The following is a 25,624-nucleotide window of genomic DNA, read 5'->3' as shown; positions in this document are numbered from 1 at the left end:
TCTTGTACAAGAATCTATTTTTTATTTATTAATGATTGTAAAATTAGTTTAAAACAAAAAAGTCTTCCGACAATAACTTCAGTAGTTTGTTTCATGCATCTCTTAGTATAAATATAAGCTCAGGCCTCAGCAAATAGTTTTAACCATCCTTAACTATAAGAGCGAGACAGTATACTATTCAAGTATGCGTAGGCTTATACTTAACTAATAACGTTGACTAAATACAAAACTTGCTCTTTGTTTCCTTTTTATAACTTTCTTTGATTTCCTGTGTTACCACGTAATCGAAAGTCATGCATTGGCGTAATAGGCAGTTTTGCAGAAAAATTTAATAAGAATTTAAATTTATTCAAGAAAATTTATTAGAAAATCCATAACAATGATTTATTATTGGCCCATATTAAAATCTATGTCAAAATTATAATCATCGGCATCATTTCCCATAGTAAAATTCTCCAATTGATCAACTAATTGAGTTGTTTTTTTTTCTGAAATTTAATTAATAAAAAATTATATATACAAGTCAAATTATCACAACAACCAAAATAATTACCTTGTTTTATTCGTTCTTTCTTTTGTTTTTTAAAGTGAATTTTTTTGAGTTTATTTAATTTTTGATTTCCTACACTTTCTGAATCTTCGTCACTCTTATTTTTTTGTACATTTACAGTACTTTTTGTACTGCCTCGATTCGTTTCCTTTTTTTTATTTGCCTCTTGTAATTTGATGACCTGAAAAAAAATTTCATTTTATCTTCATATTGATCTTAAGAATTATAATAAAAATCCTCATGAATTGTAATTTTGTCATACTTTTTTTTCTAAATTACAAGCAGTTCTGACTGGCACAGTACTCTTAATAGAAACTGCATCTATACTAGCTAATTTGGTGTCTTCAGACATCTGTCCTAGTGTGTCAAGCATCATTTTTTCTTCTTTTTCAAACAGTGTAATATCGAATTCATCTCCAGCTTGTTTTACGATTTCTACGGACTCGTATGGAATTTCAGGTGGCATAGTATAGTATCTGTAACATAATAAAATTAATATATCTGTATAAAATAGAATAAATAAAAAATAAAATAAATAACCTGATTTTTCCAGAATTCCAATCATTTATAAGACTGCGAGCTGCTGAAACTGGATCGGGAATCCCTTTTTTCTTCAACATACCCATTCGCTGAGCTTTCATTGCAAAAAATTCATCAGGTGTAGAAAAATCACCTATATCATAAAGTTCCATTATTTGTTGTTTCGGTATACGTTTTAATATCAAAGTAGCTGGTGTAATTGGATCTTTTAACGATTGTATTTTGATAGCGTTTTTAAGTGCAACTGAACAATTATCCTCCTCATTTTGATAAAATTCAGCGAATACTATACCCGGCGAATCGAGTAATTTAACTTTCGAATCTAATTGTATTACTTGCATAGATTTGGTAATTCCGGGAGTGTTACCAACATTACATACTTTATTCCTTTTCAATGAATTTATAACACTTGATTTTCCAACATTGGGTAAACCAACAATACCCACAGTGATACTTTTCTTCATTTTATTAAAGCTTCGGCAGTAATTTCCTAATAAATTAAGCAACAATTCGGCACCATAACACGAGCCACTCTGTATCATAGTTTCTTTTTTAAGTCCTAATTTCTTATGACACAATTTTTTTGATTGGTCCTGAGTTGATGCTTTAAACGCAATAGCGGGTAATCTTGCCCGAAAATACTTTAGCCATTGATCTAGATTTTCTCTAGGCACAAGATCTGCTTTGTTAAGAACCAACACTAATTTTTTACTGCCCTTTGACAAATTTACCGCTTCTTCTACTTGTTTACATCGAGTTCCTAGAGGATCTCTTGCATCAACAATCTCTAAAATGACATCAGCTGAATTTAAAACTTTTTTAAATTCCTTGTAGTAAGTTTTCAACGAATTTTCTTCTCTAGTAGTTGGAAATAATAAATTGTCTATTTTAATATTTAAAGACGATTCATGTTCGTTTTGTTTTTCTGCTGCATTTACTACAAGACTTTCCAGACCTCCCGTTAATTTTTCACGTTTTAAAGCAATCATTTCTTCCCGTCGTTTTTTTTTTTGTTCCTCATTTTGCTTGTTCAGAGCTTCAACTTCTTTGAGAATGTCTTCTTTGAAAGGGCACTGATTGGGTATTTGAGTTAATTTCGGCTTTTCTAAAAAAAATTAAATTAAATTTTACACTTGCAATGAAAATATACAAAGGGCGAAGCACAATTTTTGTTTATTTTTCCAAGTACTTACTTTTAGGGTGTTTTTTTTCATCCTTACGAACTTTCCTATTATGCTCCCGTACTTTTTTTTCGATTTTATATCTTTTACGAGCCGATATTCGTTTACTTTGTTTTTCTGAAAAATTTGTCAATATAAATTAATGATACTGAATTTAGCCGACGTCTAGTAATTTTTGGATTTTTTTTTAAACGATAAATTATAAAAAAAAAAAAATAGTAAAAAAAAATTACACTTATAGTCTTTTAAATTTTCTACATGTGCATATTTTTGGTTTTTTTTTCTTCAAATTTAATTGTTAAAAAAAAAAATCAAAAAATTTTTAATTGTCTGCTAACTTTAGGATCGTTATAAATTAATGTTAATTAAAATAATTAAATTCAAATAAAACTTACTGAGACAAAATTTAGCCATGTTTATGAATAAGTCGAAATTGTTGAATAAAATTTAACCACCGCGTGTTCAACTTAAGTTTTAACAATCTGTTCTACTTTGAGGTTAGAGTTAATGGAGTTTACAGTAGTCACAACGAAAACGTGGTCCTAAAATAGATAGTGGGGGTATAGTTGGATTAGCGAGAGTTTGCGTTTCGGATATTTTCGGTTTTTATCCCCACCATCTAAATTTAATACCTAAGACATTGTGTCTTGATGGTGGGGGTAAAAACCCGAAGCGCAAACTCTCGCTAATCCAACTATAAAGGAAATACTGCTAAGTTATGGCAGTGGGACGACGACTATTTGGTAGGGACGGCTATAGTCATTAATTGAATGAATCTGTAAGTACATTCAACTCGGGTTGTTCAGCAAAAATTGGCTTTTATTTTACCGTTCAATCACGACAGTAGATTCGAGTAAATTGAATTCAAAGTTTACTGAGCAGATGTCTCTTCAATTTCACAGCAAATATACGTCAACTTATATATGTACTAGTATATGTATTAATATATGATTCTTGTATGACAATACTATTGAGAATAACTTTTGTTCTTCAGTTACGTTCCCGCAATTTCCTGGCATCACTTTCTGTTAACTTACTTTCCAAAAGAGAGCGTAGATTTACGTCAACTTGTGATGGGTTATACTTAAATTGTAGTCAAATTTTGGAATATGTCATAGTTAGCATCAGCTTGAGGTCAATTCAAAAAGAAACTTTTGCTGAGCAAACTCCCTAATAGCCACGTTAGCTTGAAATTGACAGTAATTTGACATTGAAATTGCCTAAAATTTGCTACCCGAATTTGCAGACAATTTTACAGCGGAAGTTGGAAAGAAAAATTTGCGGATTGATTTTTCTTCAATTTAAAGGTAAATATTTACGAAAAAAAAAGTCGGTCATGTTCATTCTTACCATTTCAGAAGGTAAGCAAATTTATACATCAAATTGTCTACAATTTGAAGGTAAAAATATACTTAACAAATTTTCAAGTCAAATTAACAATAAATTTGCCTAAAAATTAATGACAACTTTTTTTTAGTCAACTTTTGAAGTGAATTTGCATTCTAAATCGGGTAGTAAATTTACGTCAAATTGTGTGTAGCAAGTTGTATATAACTTGACGTCAAAAACGGAAAAGTCCGAAGTTGACGGAAATTTGACGAAAAATTCAAGGAAACTTTTGTAAGTAAACTTTTGCCAAAGCAAACTGTACTATTAGGGCTCATATGTTCGGAGACGGGAAGTTGTCCTCGTGCGTGTAAATCTACTCCTGCTTCTCGAAGGCAAGTTTATAGAGTCTGTGACTAGGAAATCGGGGGAAAAAGCTTCAAGAACGGAAGTTACTTTCAAATCGACAATAAATCCGTACTAACCTACGAGTATTATACACTGACTTTTTGCAGTCAACTTTGCGTAAAGTTCTGGCCATTGATTGCCGTCAACTGTCAAGTTAGCACACTGAGGGTGCATTCGCGTTGGGCGCTTACGCGCTGTCAGCACATATGTATAGATATACATTGGCATGTAAAGTACTATAGGATATGGTACTCACAGCGCTTTAAGCGCCCAACGCGAATCCACCCTGAGTAATATACGATTGCTCTATACATCTACCTGTGTTGAAAGTTCGCAGTAGTCCGACTATAGTACAGTGGTCAGATGAATCGTATTAATCAAGTGTGGTTACGAGTGATATTTTGACATTATATCGTAGGTGCTACAAAAAAGGCAGTAATGAAAGCTTGACTTTTAATCTAGGGTAAATCATTATATTTACCCTTGTGATATACTATTTCGGTGTTTTATAGAATTCAAGCACAATTGGTGATAACACCAAAGTGTGCAGGTGAAATATGTGGAAAAAATGCGTGAAAAGTGAAAAAAATAGTGCAACAAATTTGTGAAAAGTGGTAAAATTTCGGGAAAAAACGTGCCCTTTATCACACGATTTTCTTTCTTTTGAGTTTAAGATTTAAATTCAATCTATGAATCGTTTTCAAATATACTGTTTTCAATTACCATATTGTTATTATTTTCACACACACTTCCAAACGTATGCTCTTGTTACTGTGAAAACACGAAGATAATTGAGTCGTACAAAATGGCTGAGAACTTTCGAAAGCACAATTAAAGTGATTTCAACTTTGATTCAGAGAGAAAACTATCTGAATAACAATAATTATAGTGATTCATTCACTATATCTAGTTTCAAAAAATATAAAAGTATGTTGAGACGATATTGAGCTCCTTATTGTACAGTAGAAGAGTTGCGCGCGCGTGTGTGTGTTGTGTGTGTGTGTGTGTGTATATACAGAAGAGTGAAAAGGAGAGTGTGACTGGCTGAAGGGTGAAAGGTAAGTTTCTCTAATCTTTTTCAAATGTTATTAATTCATGATAACATTTTACGTTACCACGTAAATAATGGATGAAAATTATTACGATTCGCGTTATCAATACAAGTAATGACGTTAAATCGGTTATCTGTTTAATTATATCACTAAAGATTGAGTATGAAAATGTGTTGAGTATGAAAATGTGTTGAGTATGATCTAACATGAGAAGTACGTCGATAAACTCACCTTGCCAATAGTTTTAGTTTTTAAATTCTGGACTAAGTATGATTTTATTAATTTATGTATTTAATATACGCTATTGTTATGTAATTTTTAGTTTTATTTTATAATTTATCTCAGCATTACTCTAAAAGCCATAAGGGAATAATCAGAGTTCTTAAGCCCCTTGTGGTTTATGTAGAGCCAAATAACTCCAAAATTTGCAAAATTGTCTAAACTGGTTACCTGATTGAAAAAAACGATTCAAAACAATTCAATTTTACTACTATATAGTTTACCACTATAGATATGCATTCAACATTGAGTGAATCATTTTGTTTAATCAGGGTTATCAAGTTAAAAACAATAGGCATTAAACATTAAATAAATTATTTAAGTAAAAAATTTTTTAGAAGTTTTAATCTTTAATCTCAACAAGTTTCAGAGAAAATGAAAAAAAATGCAATCAAAAGTACAATTTTTTTTCTAACTTCCCGTTATGAAAATTAGAAATTAAAAAAAAAAAGGAATTATTGGTTTCAATCCGATTTTTAAAAATTGAAGTTTCATCAGATGTCAAAGTTTTGAGGTCCTAGGAAGCTATTTTGACTATTTTCAGAATAATATCCGAACGTATGTATGTATTTTTTTTTTTGTTTTTTTTTTGTTTAGGAGGAGGAAAAATCTTCAAAAGGCTCTGATAGATATGAGTTAAAGATGGTGGTCGGTAGGGTGCGATTTCTACTCATTAAAAATCCTCTTCGCTGCTGCCTCACTTATTCAAATTTAGAGACTAAATCGGGACCGTTTTCCCATTGCATTAACTTGGCCCATTTGTGGAGCAAAAACTACGACACCAGAAGGGGCTAGTTATTATTTAACTGAAAACACTCTAGTTCAGTCCTTTTTCGCTTCAGTATTGTATCAGCAAATGCCGAGATGGCGTTCCAATTCTTCTCAGTTGTGACCATGTGAGTTACAATGTTTTCAACTTTAAACTTTACTCCATGTTCACTCCTTGGCCCGTAAGGAACTGCGTGAGAAAGTGGTTTAACTTCCCGTGTCACAATTTATTCATCCATCAAAGTTCTGGATGAGCTTTTTGGTCCATAGCCCTTTCTGCTGTCTTCGATTCTTTCTTTTCACATTCTCAACGTGGTTTCCTTTTTGCAGTCTGACTTTCATCAAGTGTTCTGTTTTGGCAGTGATTATAAATTCTCTTCCTTTCGAAAGCTAGGAGATCGACTGGTGCGATGGTGGCTATAATTAGGACGGCTCTCAGGCCGTTCTGTAAGCGCAAAAGATTCGTGACGCTTCCAATCGCTGGACAGTGGCTACTTTTCTTCTGTAGCTTCAGATTGAGAGAGAGAGAGAGAGAGGGTCTTTCCAGACTTCACCGCTATACAAGATTGTGAATTGTAGAACGCTCATCAGCAATTTTCTTTTACTGTAACTCGGATCACTGATGTTTGGGAGAAGCCGTGAGGATTGACGTAGATTTTATTACCCTTCCCTACTGAGGCTGAGGTATTTTTTAACGGTGAGGTTGCTGTCTATGAATACTTCGAGGTACCTGACAGCTTATTTGGATGTGATGTTTACATCCTTTGAGGCATAGACCCGTGGTGTGAGAAACCATCTCTGCCTAGTTAGAACAACCAGCTTAGTTTTTTGTACTGCAAGCTCAAGTGCATAGCTTAAGAGCCAGCTTTTAACTCTCTCAATGACCACCTCGAGTCGTTTTAGAGCCTGGAATTAGATTATTGTCCAAATTAGGGCTGTGATGTCATCTGCAAATCCTACTAACCACGCTTCCTTAAGCAACGCTAATCTAAACGGACCATTGTAGATAACATATCAGAGATCAGGACCTATAGTGGATTTTTGTGCTACTCCTGCGGTGATACCTGCTGCAATAGCCTTCTATCGTTGTAAATAGGAGTTTTCTTTCACAGAGGAGACTGATTATACTATCGCCGACATTAATGTCAGTCCTTTTTTGAAAACACTGTGAAATAAACATCCATATTTTTAAACATCTACTGAGACACAAGTCCTTAAGAAATAATCGAAAAAAAAAAAAAATCTGTAATTGAAAAAGTAAATAATAAATTAATCATATAAAAAAGGAATGTATAAATAAAAATATTTATTATAAAATATGTCTATAAAAAAATAATCTTAAAAAAAAAACTCCCTATATTAATATATAACTACAGATAAATTATAGGTATTTTTAAGATTTAAAGAAAAAAAATTTCTTATATTAAATTTTTGTACTTAATAATTTATCCAAAAAAAATATTAAAATTAATAAAATCAAAAGAAAATAAAAAATATGGCTCATATAAAAAGCGGTATAAAAATTAATGTCCTAAAATAAAATACTATATATATATATAAATATATGAAAATAAATAAACGCATTTCTATATAAGTATACCAAATAAATTTTAGTATAGTGAAATAACCGAATAATAACATATACAAAAAATTCAAAATATAAACTAAAAAATAGAACGTTTAAAAAATAATTGAACAAATAAATATATCTATAAATATAAAACTCATAAATAAATTAACAAAAAACAAAGAAATAGTAACAATAAACATCCATATAAAAAATAGAGCAAAATAAACTTACACATAATAAACATAACCAGAAAAAAAAATCAATGAAAATAAATATCCATATGAAAAACATAACCATATAAAAAAGAAGCATGAAAATAAATTTATAATAAATATATCGATTTTTTTTTTTTTTTTTAGAGCGGCTGAGGCAGCCGTTCGGCACGTGCGTGGCTCGGGCGATCACCGAAGTTAAGTAGCATTGAGCATGGCCACTACTTGGATGGGTGACCGTTTAGCCACGCGTTGGGTTCAAAAAAAGGTCTCTGACCGTTAGGCGCGGGATGAAGATCCAGTGATCGGTAAAATGGGAATTTTATCGATCACTGGAGCTTCACCCAAACCGAATCGATTTTTAAATAAAAAATTTTTTTTAATTGTTTTTCTAGTATATAGCCGTAGTAACGGCCTTTTACACTTTTTGCCTTTATATCGGAACTGCTTTACTTCTCTTTCTGCCTTCATTGTGCGGCTGTGGGCCGACTTGTGCTTATACTGTACTGCATCATTACGGTGATGCCCTACGACCTCCCTCGTGCAATGGAGGTGTAGTGGCGTAGGGAAACCACATAGAAAACCTAGCCAGTACAGTTTCGGTTTGGGTGAAGCTCCAGTGATCGATAATATTCCCATTTTACCGATCACTGGATCTTCATCCCGCGCCTAACGGTCAGAGACCTTTTTTTGAACCCAACGCGTGGCTAAACGGTCACCCATCCAAGTAGTGGCCATGCTCAATGCTACTTAACTTCGGTGATCGCCCGAGCTACGCACGTGCCGAACGGCTGCCTCAGCCGCTCTAAAAAAAAAAAAAAAAAATCGATATATTTATTATAAATTTATTTTCATGCTTCTTTTTTATATGGTTATGTTTTTCATATGGATATTTATTTTCATTGATTTTTTTTTCTGGTTATGTTTATTATGTGTAAGTTTATTTTGCTCTATTTTTTATATGGATGTTTATTGTTACTATTTCTTTGTTTTTTGTTAATTTATTTATGAGTTTTATATTTATAGATATATTTATTTGTTCAATTATTTTTTAAACGTTCTATTTTTTAGTTTATATTTTGAATTTTTTGTATATGTTATTATTCGGTTATTTAACTATACTAAAATTTATTTGGTATACTTATATAGAAATGCGTTTATTTATTTTCATATATTTATATATATATATAGTATTTTATTTTAGGACATTAATTTTTATACCGCTTTTTATATGAGCCATATTTTTTATTTTCTTTTGATTTTATTAATTTTAATATTTTTTTTGGATAATTTTTAAATACAAAAATTTAATATAAGAAATTTTTTTTCTTTAAATCTTAAAAATACCTATAATTTATCTGTAGTTATATATTAATATAGGGAATTTTTTTTTTAAGATTATTTTTTTATAGACATATTTTATAATAAATATTTTTATTTATACATTCCTTTTTTATATAATTAATTTATTATTTACTTTTTCAATTACAGATTTTTTTTTTTTTTCGATTATTTCTTAAGGACTTGTGTCTCAGTAGATGTTTAAAAATATGGATGTTTATTTCACAGTGTTTTCAAAAAAGGACTGACATTAATGTCGGCGATAGTATATACCGGGATTTCAGGGATTGATTTAAACGCTTCAAGAATGTTAAACTACCTAAATGAGTTAAAGGCACTTAACATCAAGCTCCCCAACGTGACCCGTGATTTCCTTTATAGTATCGATTGCTAAGCAGCTTTTAACAAAGCAATGGTGATTCGGGACATTGCCTCCACTTCTATCTATGGCTGTCTGATGACGCGCTTTTGTTATTTTTTTAAGGGTTTTACCAGTGCACCGTTCATGCCAAGCAGCCTAAATAACGCTGATGTTAAGGGCGGTGGTTTGCTTTTGTCTAGTAGAATCAGACATTGCTATTTCCAATGATGATCACAAACCCCTGATGTTACACAGGCATTGAAAGCGTTCAGCGAAAGGTCCAGGTGCTCACTTGCAATAACTTTTACAACTGCTATCGGATTTCCGTTCGAACTGGGAGCTTCATTACTCAGCATGGAACTAAGTGCACTTAAAAGCTCATCCGCAGTGAATGATAGAATGTTTTCTTCTACAGCATACGTCTTAGGTTCTCTTGGTGAATGCTTAGGGAAAAGATATTTCACGATCTGTTCCATCGCTCTGAACCCTTGAAGGAGGAATGGTTTTCAAGCCTGCTGAATTGCACCATCACGAATCGATAGTCTTTGGTAGTCTCACACATCATTTTTAAGATCTGTGCATAGAGCATATGTTCTTTCCCGCATTCACGCTTGCTGGCCTGTATACCGTTGTTTAGGGCTTTCTTGTACTCTACATCATCTCGGATGCCCGAGAAAAGACGAGAGTTGCCATGTGCTCACTAGGCTTTCCATCGAGTTTTAGGGCAGTCGCTTCTTAAGACTAAAATTTCTTCCATCTACCAGTACGTGGCTTTGTGTCTTTTGCGGTACCTCCTTGGCAGTATTGCTTTATTACAAGCTCGGGTGATTAGGGTCGCGGTTGTGGAGGCTAGGACATCGACTTTTTGCTTTTCAGTAGCCTTGGCAAGAGGTTCCGTCAGTAGATAACTCGCAATATCGTTAGCCCAGACCCCTCGTATGCTTGCTATGCCCCTGAGTCTTCAAAAAATTTACTTTTCGTGTTTGAAAAAGTTTGGGTGAGCAAATGCACCTGAAGATAATTTACCTCAGATTAAAATCCAGTTCCAATAATTTTCGAACAGATGGATTTATCAAAAAATGATAAGAGACTTTTTTTGTAGAGCGTTCAGTTTTCTACAAAAATATTTGATGAACATGACAATGTAATTTATGGTTCATTAGTTTCAAAAATCAGAAGAAAAAAAAATTTTTTTCCTGTGTTATTCTTATGAGAAATCGAAAAGTGCGATGCGGACAGTCTTAATATTAATATTAAGGGCTCATATTTTCAGAGGCCTATTTTGGCATCTAAACAAAACTTTCGAGCCTGGTTCTGAGAAAAAAAAAATTCTTGTTTTTTTTTAAACACCCTAATGTACACGGAAATAATTTTTTTATAAATATTGCCATGTCGTTTAATATAAAAATTACTCTAAATCGAGTAATCTTGGGCCATTACGACTTTTTACATTTGAATTACGAAATTTTACTCTTTTAGTGAGTAAAAATCAATCAGATTAATCTTAACTCACAGTTACGAGTAAAAATTACCCCTAGCGGCTGTCTAAATAAATTCTCTCTAATTCAATTCTTACTCGTAGGTTATGATAAAAAGTTGATTCATTTTATAAAATTTATATTGAATTACAATAAAAATTACAATTAATAGGTTGAAATTTCTCTAAAAAATCTAAAACCATCTAATTGCATTAGAATATGACTTAGAATAAATATTTTGAAAAAGAAAAAAAAATTACTCGTACTGTATTGAAAAAGAAAAGACACAAAAATTTTTTTAATTCTAAAATAAATATTAAGTTATAGAGAGATAAAGATATCGTCTTTTTTTCAAAGCATACGTTTGTGTGCGTAATATGTAAGTGTCGTGAGCAAAATGAAAGACATTTAATCGAAGCCGATATTAACCGAAGATTAACGAAGACTACTGAAATTTTACTCTGCAGTTCAAAGTAAAAAGATATTTTAATACACTGGTCACAGAAATTAAGGGATAGAAAAAAAATCCGAAATTTTTAGGTGATTTTCAACATGCTGTAACTCGGTGAAAAATGGTCGTATAAAAAATCTAAAAAAAGCAAATTGTAGCCTCAAGTTTCTAGTTTTCAGATCTGGACCTCAAAATTTTTTATCATGTACCGCCGGCATTAGAGTTACCCACAGGGTATGTTTGTTAAGTTGAAATTTGAAGCAGATGCAGTTACAGCGGTAAAAAAAATTTTAGGAATCTTTTTTGACAATGATAAATCATTGCAGATACAACAAAAAAAAAATTTTTGAAAAAAAAAATTTTGAGAAAAAAAAAATTTTTTTCAAAATTTTTTTTTTTTCAATTTTTTTTGATAATCGATCTTTTTGATCAAAGAAATGAAGATTATCGGTAAAAAAACCATTTTCAAATCGAAAAAATGAACAAAAACCGAGAAACTACCAACTATGGTGATTTTTGACAAAATCGATAAATTTAAAGCTTCGGGGCACTAAGAAAGAAAAATCGCAGCGATTTGAAATTTTCAGGGTTTTTTCAGGACACTTTGAGGTTGAAAAAAAGTCGAAGATATCCTTTGTTCATCCGTTATATCCAAAGTTCTAGCAAGATTTCCGAATATCCTTCAATTTGTGAATTTTGACCTGTTTTTTACCAAACAATATCGCTTTAAAAAAAATTTTTCTATCAAATGCCACTAATTTTGCCTTATAGAAAATGTTTTCCAGTTTCCAAAACCCTGCTTCCATTCTCTGTACGACTAATACATCCGGAGTTATTGATTATCAAAGCCAAAATGGACTTTTTTGCTTTGATCAATGATAACTCGGCGCCAAATCGGCGTAGAGACTTTTTAAGGCCACCAAATTAAAGGGCATAAAATTTCCAAAAAAAGTCAGACAGTCGAATTATTCAAAAAAATTTATTGTCGCCCATAGAGGTATTGAAAGACCAGCAAAAATTTTGAAAATTTTTTTTTCGTTGGTTTTCTTATGAGTACTCCGGAACCGTACATGATAAAAAATTTTGAGGTCCAGATCTGAAAACTAGAAACTTGAGGCTACAATTTGCTTTTTTTAGATTTTTTATACGACCATTTTTCACCGAGTTACAGCATGTTGAAAATCACCTAAAAATTTCGGATTTTTTTTCTATCCCTTAATTTCTGTGACCAGTGTAGATTCGAACCTTTATTCTAAGCACAAGTAATTTTTCGTTATAACATCAATAGGTTTAAAGAAATGGTATACCCGGGAAAAAATCGTCATGCATGATAATGCCTGAATATTCGCCGACCATGAGCATGCGTGATCATGCTTGGTCGGGTATGATTATGCTTCCTCATGCATGATCACGCCTGCGCATGGCTGGCGAATATTCAGGCATGATCATGCTTGAGCAAGCATAATTATGTTTGACCAAGCATGATCAGGCCTGATAAAGCACAGTCCCTAAAATTACTGAAAAAAAAAATAAAAATAACGATAATTCAATTTTAAATTAATTTATTTTGTGAGTATTGATGGATAGTTAATGTTAACTGGCTCAAAAGTACCATTAAAATTTTCCCCGTGACGAATCTTGAACCCACGGCCGTCGTGTTATGAAGCACGCCCGCTGTCTGCTAGGCTGACCTATCTCGTTCAGGTAACAACGATTCTTAACATTTTATAAACTTAGGGTTGTAAAAAATAAAATATTATTTGAATTCAATCTCGATTTGGTTGTTGAATTTTTTTTTAATAACGAATTAAAAGAATTCTAGTTATAAATTACAAGCAAATTTAACAATTAAATTAATCTTAAATATGAATTGAAACAAAAACAAATGCAATTGTATTGATTATCATTTTCAATTTCGCAAGAATTTATTAATTCAATTCTTCAATTAATTAAAAAAAAAATTTTTTACTTAAATCTATTTTAATTATCCATCGTATGGTAATACACCAATTTTTAAATATAGTGAAACCTAAACTTACAATTAAACTTCTCAATGAGACAATTTATAGATGCATGTGGATTTTCGCCTCAATTTCCCATGTGAATGTGCATTATGTCAAAATAGGAATCCAAGTACCTACAGTTTCCTATCCGAATTTCCCATGTCGGAATCCGGATACTTATGGTTTCCTACATGAATTCTTATATAAACCGTACACTCCTGTATTAATTCCTATGGATTCGTACATAAATCCATACTTTTTTATATGGATTCCTATGGGTTTCCATACAATTCCACATATATTTTTTTATTAGAGTAGTGATACATGACTTTACATAAGTATTACAGGGTCAGGTATGCTCATGCCAAGTTATTCCCAATTGTGCATGATTATTTTCTCCGTATTATATATCCTCATCCATGATCATACACGATTAAATCCGATTTTACATGGTCATGCATGACGTTGCATAATTCGTGCAGTGTTATGAATGATCATCCATGATTGAACTTGGTCATGTATGACATTGCATGAATCATGCGTGACTATTCTTTCCTAGTCATGCATGATCGAACATGACTTTACATAGTCATGAATGCTTTTGCATAATTCGTGCAGTGTCGTGAATGATCATTCATGATTGAGGTCAGTCATGCATGACATTGCATGAATCATGCGTGACTACTCTCTCTTAGTCATGCATGATAATGCATGATTAAACATGATTTCACATAGTCATGCATGCCTTTGCATAAATCATGCAGTGTCATGGATGATTATTCATGATTGAGCTTAGTCAGGCATGAATCATGCGTGAATATTATTTCCTCGTCATGCATGATTGAACGTGATTTTATATGGTCATGTATACCTTTGCATGAGCCATGCAAAGTTATGCAGGATCATTCATGATTGAGTTAGGCCATGTATGGTTCATGATATTGCATAAATCATGTACGACTATTCTTTCCTCGTCATGCACGATGAAACATGGTTTTGCATGATCATGCGTGCCTTCGCATGAATCGGGCAAAGTCGTGCCTAAATCATGCACGATCATGCCTGAATTATAAACGATCATGCCTGAATCATGCACGATCATGAATGATTCATGCAGGGTCAAGCATGATCGTGCATGATGATTTTTTCCCGGGTATTGAGGAGTAAAAACTAAAACACGTAGAATAAAAATTGGTAGATTCAGATTAAATATTCACAATAACCAATTAAATATGGGATCCCAACAGAGTATAAAATCATACAATTATACCACTTTATCTGCTGTTAAAAAATTACTCAATAGTAGAGTAAAATATAGCCTGGTGATATTAATATTTCAATGAGAAATATTAAAAGTTAAAATAAAAAATATTAATTTTTTGGAATGGCCCAGGATTACTCGAAATTGCAGAGTATTTTTGATCAAAAAATTCTTTCCGTGTAGTGATCATCAAAGGCTATAAACACAAAGGGTCGGTATGAGTTTTGAAACATTTGATGAATTACATTATGCATTATCCGGAAAAAATGAATTAAATTGCTATTTTAAAAAATTTTTCATAAATATGATATCTTTTGAACTAATCAACAGTTTTTGAGGTTTAAGGCAGCATTGGCCGTGGTTTTTTTAGCCTCTAATGCTAAAAAATTTTTAGAATCAACTAGCTTTGCAATTTTTGAGTTTATTAGACAAAAAAAAAAAGCTTTTGGGAAATTCTTTTGACCACGATATCTCTTGAACGATTGATCCGGTATCAATGGCTGAGGCAGCATTCGTTGCAGCTTAAAGAACTTAAAGGAGGTAGCCCCTGTAACGGCCGAAAAAAAGTGATTTACGGAAATTTTTTTGACCGTGATAATGAAGGAAGTAACGATCGGATTTTTTTTTCCATTTTATTAAGTGTATATTCGGTGTAGTTTTTAATATTTTTATTAAAAAATATTAAATACTTAAAAAGTTAACGTTGCTGTAGAGTCTTAAAAAAAATTCCCCCTCCACGGTTGACACGGTTTCTCGAAAATGGGTTATCTGAAATAAAAAAAAATCTGGGCATCAGTTGACCCTGCGGGCCAGCCCCAAATTTCCCGCTGTTTTCGAGCTCAAGAAGCTTGAAAACATTACTGTGAATTTATTTTCGAGCTCTTCGAGATATTTCTTACTTTACTTCCCTAGGTGTGTAATATACTATTTGCGGCAAGAAATTCTTTTTCTCTGAGTATTTTATAAATTTAGTAGTGACATTTGGGCAGTCACGTAGTGACTGCAAGTTGCTCGTTAATTATTTAAAATAGACAAAATATAATGGTAATTTAAAAAAGTATTCATTTGTTTCAGGGAGTGTGTGACATGTTCATCCAAACTCAACAGATTAATAGCGTAAACAACAACACCAGCAGCAGTAATAACAATACTGCTCATCATAACAAAAAGCGTAAATTGGATTACAACGTCAGTCATCCAGCGATCCAGCACGCATTGGTTCAATCGACCGGAGACTACCAAGTAGATAGTTCTACTTTGCAAAGATATTCTGCAAATAGTACTAGCGCTGCATTTGTTGCACTGCATAATAATGCACTTCAGAAAAGTCCGAATCAGCAGACTTTGGTGCGAGCATCTACAATCAAGCTCTTAGATACATACCATCGCTGTGGCCAAAAAGTAATTTTTTACCTTGACTATTTCACTCGTGATAATGCAAATATTTAACAAGTTTCTGTAGCACATGATCGAAATGTACGTCATTTAGCTCCTATAACCAGCAGCATATTAGACATAAATAATAATTCCTATAATTAAACAATCATCAACCATTGATAATAATTCATTCAGAGCTATGGCAGTATTACGCGCCAAGTACGCGCTTAAACACTTGTGTAAATATGTATGCAGCCTCGGTGTAAGATGGCCATGTCTCTTTTCCCTAACTATATGTCACTTCAACCTTACAATTTGAATAAGAGATAATGAACAATTGCGATTCGTCAACCTTTAATATCAATTTACTCATCTATAATTTTGATATTTCTACCTAATTGCTATTAAATTACACCGTTATTGTTTATTTATTAAAAAGGTATTTAAATTTATATCTAACAAAGAAATTACTAGTAAAAGATGAATTTTCGGCTATTGGCTATCTTCACGTTATACTTCATCATGTGAAGTTGACTCGCTAATTTTCCAGTTATGAATATAAATTCATATTAGAGGTATATCCAAATCCTAATGGCGAACTCGACAATGGGAATTTGAAGCTAGAATTCAACTTCAAGTTAAATGCAAAAGGTCGAGGTTTAATTAAGCTGGTCGAAGTAAAACTGGCAATTAACCTTTGATTATTTGACAGAAAACATATGTGAGCCCGTAAAAGGGCTAAAATTAAATAGATTTTTTCCAAAAAACGATCGATCACATACATTAATAAGCGTTAGTACTTGATTGTACCATTCTTAATTTGATTTGAATATTAGAATTTTTGAAAAAATTGTTGAGTCTGTGGATGAGTAAACTTTTGAACCAATGGTATTTTTGGAACTTACTAGACTAGTTGTGATAGATTATATTGGCCAAAATCTATGGAACTTCCACCATGAGGACAGCTACAGTCGTTAGATTACTATTTATATTTTAATGAACAATCTTTACTAATTATGAATTCAAATAAAAACTGAATCGACAATATCAATAACGTTAATAATTTTACAGAGAAAAACTTGGTCAAGGGAAGGTAATGACGTGTTGGCAGTTCAACCTGCTAACTCAACAAATCAACTAAGTAGTACAGTAGTGTCACAACGTCAATCTCAACAACAACAACAGCAACAACAACCATCCCATTTCCAATCACATCAACAACAAACACAGCCAACGCAGCAACATAAACAAAATATCATGACGTCTCACAGCAAACAAGTTGGTGCTAGTGGTAATGGAACTAGTAATCCGCAAAGTGATGGAGACTATCAATTAGTGCAGCATGAAGTCTTGTACTCTACAACTCATCAGTACGAAGTCCTTGAATTTCTTGGACGGGGTACCTTCGGACAAGTGAGTAATGTCGTCACGTTATCGTGCGATTAAGCACGTTCCCAACAAGCAGCCGTTCTAAACTTACAGAAAAATCCCTAATTTGTAAATTACCATGTGTATGATGAAAAATCGTTGACGTGCACAGTGCGCTCTTTTGCCCCCTGCTATATGTGTAGATATAAAAAAAACAGTTCTACTGCGTAGCTTTTCTGATTTGGAAACGTTTCATTCTAAAACTGATAGAGGCATAATTTTATTACGTTGTGTTGTAGTGTTTTAGAATATTTTTCGAAGTTACATATATATTTGAAATTTTAACAATAAGAAATGACTTTATGAATAAAAAATGGTAGGTTTGTGAAATAAAATAAATAAAGCATTAGTCAGTATGTCTGGTGCGAAAAAAAAGCCAAAAAACAATCAATAAAATAGTTCATTCTGAAATTCCTGATGAGAATAATATCGTTTATTACTGAGTTAGCTAGAAATCTAAAATGCACTGGCTGCAAAAGTCCTTTAGATATGAAGAATTTTTATAATTTTTTTTTTTGACATCCTTTACTTAGGCTACTAGTAAATTAAATGTAAAAAGCTGAAAATTTAATTAATTATGAGTCAATTCAAGGTTTTTTTCTAGTTGTTAACGTTGTTTGGATTACCTCAGCTACGATAGTATCACGTTGAGAAATACACTAATTCGAGTGGTGTATTAAAAAATAATCACGTATTTGCAGATAAACTATCAATCTGCAAAAGAACGACGAAAAAAGATTACCATTCTGTTTATTGATGCTTATTGTTTTTTCAGGTCGTAAAATGCTGGAAAAAAGGAACCAACGAAATTGTTGCTATAAAAATACTTAAAAACCATCCTTCATATGCTCGTCAAGGACAAATTGAGGTAATTTAAAGCAATTCAAGCATTTCAAGTATTTAACTATAACTTTAACTTTTGAAATTATTGACGTCGGAACATTAGTATGTCACTTTTCGCATTTGTGTTTCTGCATTTATTATTATAAAAATCGTATTTATTTTTAAGGTGTGAATAATCCGTCAGGTGTAGAATAATCGTGGTTTCTTCCTTTTTCATATCTTTTTGATTACAGGATCATCTAGTTATTGATTTAAGTCTGATTTTCGAGAAATTTTATAAAAAAACTTTTTCTTAAAAACCGGAGAAATTTTTTTCAATTCGGTGGGCCTAAACATGATAAAATTTTAGTCAAATCAATAATATTAATTTGGTATCACATAATTATTTGAATTTAATAAATAATTCTTTTTATATTTTTATGTAGGTCTCGATTCTGTCACGATTGAGTCAGGAAAATGCTGATGAATTCAATTTTGTACGTGCTTATGAATGTTTCCAACATAAATCTCATACCTGTCTGGTATTTGAGATGTTGGAACAAAATCTTTACGATTTTCTTAAGCAAAACAAATTTTCGCCTTTACCACTCAAGTACATAAGACCTATTCTACAACAAGTTCTTACTGCACTGCTCAAACTTAAGGTAAGTAGATTAAAAAAAAAAAAAAGAAAATCAAAATTATTTTATCAGTTTCTAAATTTTTCCATTAAAAATCGTTTTAGCAATTAGGACTAATTCATGCGGATTTGAAACCAGAAAATATTATGCTAGTAGATCCAGTACGCCAACCTTATCGTGTGAAAGTAATTGATTTCGGATCTGCTTCTCACGTTTCAAAAGCTGTATGTAATACTTATCTGCAGTCACGATACTATCGTGCTCCAGAAATCATTCTTGGACTTCCTTTTTGCGAAGCGATAGATATGTGGTCCCTTGGCTGTGTTGTTGCCGAGTTGTTTCTTGGTTGGCCTCTTTATCCTGGAAGCTCGGAATATGATCAAATTCGATACATTAGCCAAACTCAGGGTTTACCTACGGAACACATGCTCAATAATGCTAGTAAAACCACTAAATTTTTCTACAGAGATATGGATAGCACGTACCCATTTTGGCGTCTCAAGACCCCAGAAGAACATGAAGCTGAGACAGGTATTAAATCAAAAGAGGCGAGAAAATATATTTTCAACTGTTTGGACGACATTGGCCAGGTTAACGTACCGACTGACTTGGAAGGTGGTCAGTTGCTTGCGGAAAAGGCTGATAGACGAGAATTTATTGATCTTCTAAAAAGAATGTTAACTATGGACCAGGTAGTAATATCTAATTCATGATAAATCTAGTTTTATAATCTTTGCACACTTATCAATACTGAAAGACAAAAAAAAATTTATTTGTGTTCAAACTAGGAACGACGTATAACACCTGGTGAGGCGTTAAATCATGCATTTGTCACTTTAGCACACCTCGTAGATTATGCTCACTGTAATAACGTGAAAGCATCCGTGCAAATGATGGAAGTCTGCAGAAGAGCGGGTGATTTTACAACAAGCCCAACTCATCATCAAGCGCCAGCTGCACCTCAGCCACCACCTACTTCTCTAGTTGCGAATTTCGTTCCAACTACAAATGGTAGCGCAGTTACTCTCACATTCAATAATCAGCTTACAAATCAAGTACAGCGATTAGTCAGGGAGCATAGAGGCGCCCAAACTGGATATGATAATTTATATCAAATATACAGTAATAATAGTCGCAGGGCAACCCAGTATAGTGGATCATCTAATGGATCTAATAATGGACGAAGTGGAGTTCATGATTTCCCACATCAACTTGTACCTGGAATTTTGTGCCCACCTCCCGGATACCAGACCATGTCAAGTCCAGCGAAGCATGTTGTCGTAACTCAGGTATATATTTAGTCTGCCATCATCTACATATTTTATAATTATTTTTGCGCACCTCAAATGCAAAACACTGAGAGTGTTTACTGTCGCTAAAAGAGACCTGATCGATGCTCGTGTTAAAAAAAAAAAAAAAATACAATTACATTGAGCCTAAACTTTGTTTTGTTACAGTGGTTAGAGATATTACTTATTAAATTAAAACACTTTAATATACGTCACTGATTACTTTTTTAAAAATGTAATGTTACAAAAATATAAATTCTCTTGAAAAATAACGATTGAAACTTAAGAAACATCCAAAATTGATTTAATAAAATGAAAAAATATTGCTTATCGAAGCTTTGATGAAATAATAAATAAAATTAAAAATGCAATGCGGTAGTCGGAATTGAAATAGATTTCTCTCTAAAATAGCTTTAAATCCTAATATAATCGGTAAAAATGATTATCGAATAAAAAATAAAAGTAACAAATTTAAACTTACTTCATTAGTTTAAATGTAATTATTACAGAAATGAACTAAAGTCTTTCTATTCAAGAGTTATTTAAAATAGAAGTTATAAAAATAAATTTTTTGGTTAATGTAAATATTTCAAAGTGCAAGTGCACGGTAAGAAATGCATGGCGTTTAACACCATGCTGGTATCATCTCAAGACAGATACTAAAATAATATTAGAAATATTCCAAGACAGTATTGTAACATGTCCCAGAAATATGGCGTTATTTACTATACTGTATAGTACTGGAGCTGTATAGTATTGTATTGCTCACACGTATGCATAGTAGGCACGGTGAAACAGCATGGCCCTGAGACCCATACTACAATGCCGAGGGCACAATGCTACTAGTTCTTTCCGCCATAATTTTTGGCGTGTCGATTAATGTATACTACTGTATTACTGCCATAACTTTATAGATGTCGTTAGACTAGGTTTATCTGCCAGAAGCACTGTGGACACGGCAACGCAGTATGGGCCTGACGGCCATACTGACATTGCGGCGTCCGCGACAACTATCGCCAATGTTACTATTTCCGCAATGGTCGAATCATCTATGCATACAATTTTACAACGTATAAAAATCTTCGATACCATACAGTATGGCGTTCACGCCCATACTGGCATTGTGAAATCCGTAAAATATTTCTTACCGTGTGCTTCTCGAATACTCAGCTGGTATTTGCAATTTATAAATTTGATTAAGATAATCACCTATGCCGAAAAAATTTAATAATCTTCCATCTAAAACTTTCAATGATATAAAGTACCGTCCGGTGGCCAGGATAGAAATTCATTTCCCACTGAAGTAACTTGAAACTCAAATAAAATTGGTAAAAATGACAAAAAAAAAAAAAAAAAATTACAGTAAAAGCTCCGTAACTTTCACAACGAGAAGCTTGGAATTCCTGGAATCTAAGTTACAGAATGCACTCTAGTAAACGGACACCTCCCACTTTTTTTGTAGGAAATGGGAGAGGGAGATTCAAAGTTGGGGAGTGTAAAAATTAAAGAGACTCTAAACTTTTTCTTTAAACTTTTCTTTTAGTGTATGTTTGCTAATTAGACTATTCTTATGACATTAGCCTCCTCAAACGCAACAAGCACCATTGCAAATTCAACCATCGATTATTTCCCAACAAGCAGTCGCTGCAGCTACTGCAGCAGCTCAGCAACAATATGCTGCAGTTCCTGTTTCTATGGTAGAAACTGGACGACAAATGCTGCTAACTGTAAGTAATCTAGTAATTTGTTTAATTAGAGAGGCTCGGAATCTCTGTACGATGATTTTTTGCTGAGTTATCGCCGTTCATACCGAAAAATTCATTTCTGACTTTAGTAATTAATTACTTGGAAATTAATAGTCACAGAAAATTCAAGTAGAGTTTTGAAAACTTCAAAATAATCTTGATTTAAATCTTTTGGTGGCACCTACCATGAAATCCTTGTCAGTCACCATTGTAATTATGGCTTGGAAGTGTGGCTCACCTTTGCACATTAAAAAGTCCGCGGTTATAGCTTGGATTTAAATGTTGGTGCAGTTCTATTGGATCTAAGTATATCCAAACAGATCCAACTTCATCCATCTTAATCTGTTGTAGACATAGAAAGAATGGGTTATAATAAAAACACTGTTATATTTTTCATTACTTAACTTAGTGTTTTTAATTATTCAAAATATTAAATATATAATTGGACTAAAAAAAAATGTTCTAAAAACCCAAACATTTAGTATTAATTTAATACTAAAAATACAAGTACAGTCGGACATGCCTATAAATACTCTCCATTTAAATTGCAGAATGCAGTACAAACATCGTGGCCTACCGGAAGCCGACAAATGACAGCTATTGTTCCATCATGGCAACAATTACCACCTCAGCATGCAACAATTCAACAGCCAATTCTTAGTGATACTAGTGATTGGGGAAGACCTCTCATAGTAGATAGTTCTGCGATACTGCAGGTAAAACTTGATTATCTCGTTATTATGCCCATTATAAAATTTTTTCGCTCGCAAATATTCATAAATACTTTTCATTAAATTGTAAAATCGCATGTAACTCTAACATTTTTATAATTCTCCGGAATTCTATTTTCTACAAAGTTCAAAAATTTTGTACACTTCAAACACAAAACAATGAGTATGTTCTGCCATTATTTAATAATTATTCAATGACACGCGTACACTGCGTATTACTTAAGCACGACAATATAGGAAATCATATACTTGGACATTCATATTAAATCATATCAATAGTTTTTAGGCTACTCTGAAATAGTATAGTAAGTAAAGTTTTACGAAAAAAGACATTCCAGAAGTATACTATTTTTGTATGATGGACAAAATAACATTTAACATGCATGCTAAAAATTCATACAAGTCGAACGTCATAAGAACTAAACCCGTTAAAAAAAATTTTATGTCTAATTATATATAATTATATTAATTAATTATTATACTAGAGTAAATGATTGTTAATTCTAACGTGATTTTACTAATAATAAGTAATCATTTCCTCAGTAGAAATTATAAGAGGTACATGTTACTAAACGCATAAAATCATAAAATTAGTACGACAAGAAAAAAAAAACCCTTATACGGCAAATGAATGCGGGATTCAACCTTGTACATTTTTTAATATAACCTACTTTCATTCCGGCTATCGAATGACATTTAAAAACTAGGTGTAATAAAGAAAAAATAAAAAGAATTTCGTAGTGTAAATCTTGATTTCTTTTTATCATATGACACCTAGAATATCTAATATAATCAATTCTTCTTGTTGGTAAGGATCAGCGGCCCGTATTTCCTGTGACCGAAGTTTATAATACAAGCACTTTAGTGGAACATCCATCACAAACTTGGAATAAACGTAGTGTAGCTAAACATCATCAGCATCATCTTACTGTACCCCAACAATCTCAACACAGACATGAACACAAAAAAGAAATTCAACAGCTCAGTCCAGTAAAAAAAAGAGTTAAGGAAAGTACACCACCTAGTAGCTCGAGAAGATATTCACCATCAACTGGGCAATGGCAACAACAATCAATACAATCACATCATCACAGTGGAAAACATCTTAGTACTCACACCAGTGAACAATCGCAAACTGCAGCTGTTAAACAGCAGACTATCACAATTCATGACACACCATCACCTGCCGTTTCAGTTATTACTATCAGTGACAGTGAAGACGAAACAGCTGGAAAGTGGTAAGTTTAATTAAGTCTATTATTCTTATTCACCCTTGAATGCATAATGATGTAAATCTACATGAGTATAATTATGGATAAAACTCCTTTTTATAGGTAAAACTCTTTTTACTATACATAATTATTTTTTGAATGAAATTAAAAAGTTATGCACTTAAGGGTTAAAGTCAATCCGTAGAAGAAAAATTTTTTTTTTTTTAAAGTCGACCCCTGAGAGGACTAATTTGGTGTTTTGAGCTGCTGTAAGATGCTATAACAATCTCTTAAACAGCTCAATTGACCCAAATATTTATTCAATTAATTAATCTCGGAAATTCTTGAAATTTCATTCCTAATAAATTCGATCAATTTCTACAAAAAATATCGTTTACGCCTACATAAAATTATATGTATACTAGGGTAGTTCAAAGAAAATTTTGAATTTCTTCTGTTGCTTTTATTCCATGAAATGTTAGTGGTCGTCGAAAAAAAAATCCGTCTATCGGTTGACCCTGCGGACCAACCCGAAAACTTCCCGCTATTTTCGAGCTCCTTGAGCTCGAAAACATTGTTGTGAATACATTTTCGAGCTCAAGGAGCTCGAAAATACTTTTGGATGCCGTTGTTTAAAAAAAAAAACGTTTCCCGAGTCAAAGAACAAATTCTATTTTAGTCTTCAAAAGCCTCAATTCTTTTGATGTTTTATTTGCCGCTCAGAAAGTAACTCTACTTTAGTACTCAAAATCCTCAATGAGAACTATGAGGTCTAAATGCAAATAATTTATCGATTTTAAATTATAAATAAGACCTCAAAATCCTCAACGAATGAAAAGTTATACTTCGACTTTGAAAAATTTTAGATAGAAAAAGGAGGGGAGAGAATACGTTGAATGAGACTTTTGAGGTTCAAATGTGGATAAAATTATTCCTGTATGTTTTGAGTATTTTGAGGCTCTAATCCAAATTGTGTTATTCCAGTTTAGTCCTCAAAGTGGTAAAATTAGTCGTAACTACTACTTTGAGGACTAAACTAGGATAACTTTCTATACTGTTGTCAGCCTCAAAATTCTAAATAGATCCTCAAAAACCTCATTGAGAACTTTAAGACTTAAATCCGAATTTGTTTTTTGACTCGGGTTTTTACCATTTTTTCTCCAACGATATCTCTCAAACGAATTGACTGATTGAGACGGTTAAGGTGGCAATCGACACCCCTGATTAAAACAAATGATTAAAAAGTATTTAAAATGATTTGTTTTTTAATCATTTTAAATACTTTTTAATCCTTCAAATCATTTCTAATCCTGTCTCTTATGGACATTTAACGTGTGAAATCATTTTTAATCATTTTGTTTAATCAGGGACATTTTATCAAGTTTTGAAGCAGATCAAATTTTGAAATTGATTTATCCAGTTGTTTTTGAGAAATTTAAAAAAAAAACTAAAAAAAAAAATTTTTTTCATTCTTTCGTTAACGGTTTCTTTCATAATGTTTTAGAGCTGATTAGATTTTGGAATCAATCCATCAAGCAAATTAAAATTTATCCAAAAAAAACATTTTTGAAAATAATTTATGTTTGAAATATCTCCGAA

At 32.4% G+C, this 25,624-nt stretch overlaps 2 protein-coding genes across 8 annotated transcripts in view; one reads left to right on the top strand and one right to left on the bottom strand.

The window, feature by feature from the left end:
* Window positions 1–245: 245 nt before the first annotated feature.
* On the bottom strand, window positions 246–2,813 carry LOC130672126 (guanine nucleotide-binding protein-like 3 homolog). Its single transcript, XM_057476438.1, has 6 exons — window positions 2,667–2,813; window positions 2,284–2,388; window positions 1,091–2,195; window positions 813–1,026; window positions 554–731; window positions 246–488 (listed from the first exon to the last, which is right to left on the bottom strand). Exons 1-6 carry the CDS (start codon window positions 2,683–2,685, stop codon window positions 388–390), a joined length of 1,722 nt encoding a protein of 573 aa, XP_057332421.1. The 5' UTR covers window positions 2,686–2,813; the 3' UTR covers window positions 246–387.
* A 1,495-nt stretch (window positions 2,814–4,308) lies between these two features.
* The window catches only part of LOC130672123 (homeodomain-interacting protein kinase 2), a 40,284-nt gene continuing 18,968 nt past the window's right edge, over window positions 4,309–25,624 (top strand). For 4 of the 7 annotated variants that reach the window (XM_057476432.1, XM_057476431.1, XM_057476428.1 and 1 more), the window contains exons 1-10: window positions 4,309–5,063; window positions 15,856–16,182; window positions 17,230–17,571; window positions 18,362–18,454; window positions 18,855–19,073; window positions 19,154–19,744; window positions 19,838–20,338; window positions 21,919–22,065; window positions 22,635–22,799; window positions 23,628–24,052. In XM_057476432.1, coding sequence (XP_057332415.1) covers window positions 15,868–16,182; window positions 17,230–17,571; window positions 18,362–18,454; window positions 18,855–19,073; window positions 19,154–19,744; window positions 19,838–20,338; window positions 21,919–22,065; window positions 22,635–22,799; window positions 23,628–24,052 — 2,798 coding nt within the window. In that variant the 5' untranslated portion in view covers window positions 4,309–5,063; window positions 15,856–15,867. The remainder of the gene's footprint in view (window positions 5,064–15,855; window positions 16,183–17,229; window positions 17,572–18,361; window positions 18,455–18,854; window positions 19,074–19,153; window positions 19,745–19,837; window positions 20,339–21,918; window positions 22,066–22,634; window positions 22,800–23,627; window positions 24,053–25,624) is intronic. The other 3 variants (XM_057476429.1, XM_057476430.1, XM_057476433.1) reach the window with 3 other exon arrangements.

This window comes from Microplitis mediator, chromosome 7, assembly GCF_029852145.1.
Source record: "Microplitis mediator isolate UGA2020A chromosome 7, iyMicMedi2.1, whole genome shotgun sequence".
NCBI lineage: Eukaryota > Metazoa > Arthropoda > Insecta > Hymenoptera > Braconidae > Microplitis > Microplitis mediator.
Note: the sequence above shows the minus strand (reverse complement) of the source record. Positions and strands in the feature narration are given on the sequence as shown.

Excerpts from the sequence above, each read along its gene's own strand:
- LOC130672126 (XM_057476438.1), bottom strand. Across the intron at positions 1,027-1,090 it reads TGGAATTCTGGAAAAATCAG|ATACTATACTATGCCACCTG; the intron begins GTTATTTATTTT and ends ATTATGTTACAG. Across the intron at positions 732-812 it reads CTTGTAATTTAGAAAAAAAA|GTCATCAAATTACAAGAGGC; the intron begins GTATGACAAAAT and ends ATTTTTTTTCAG.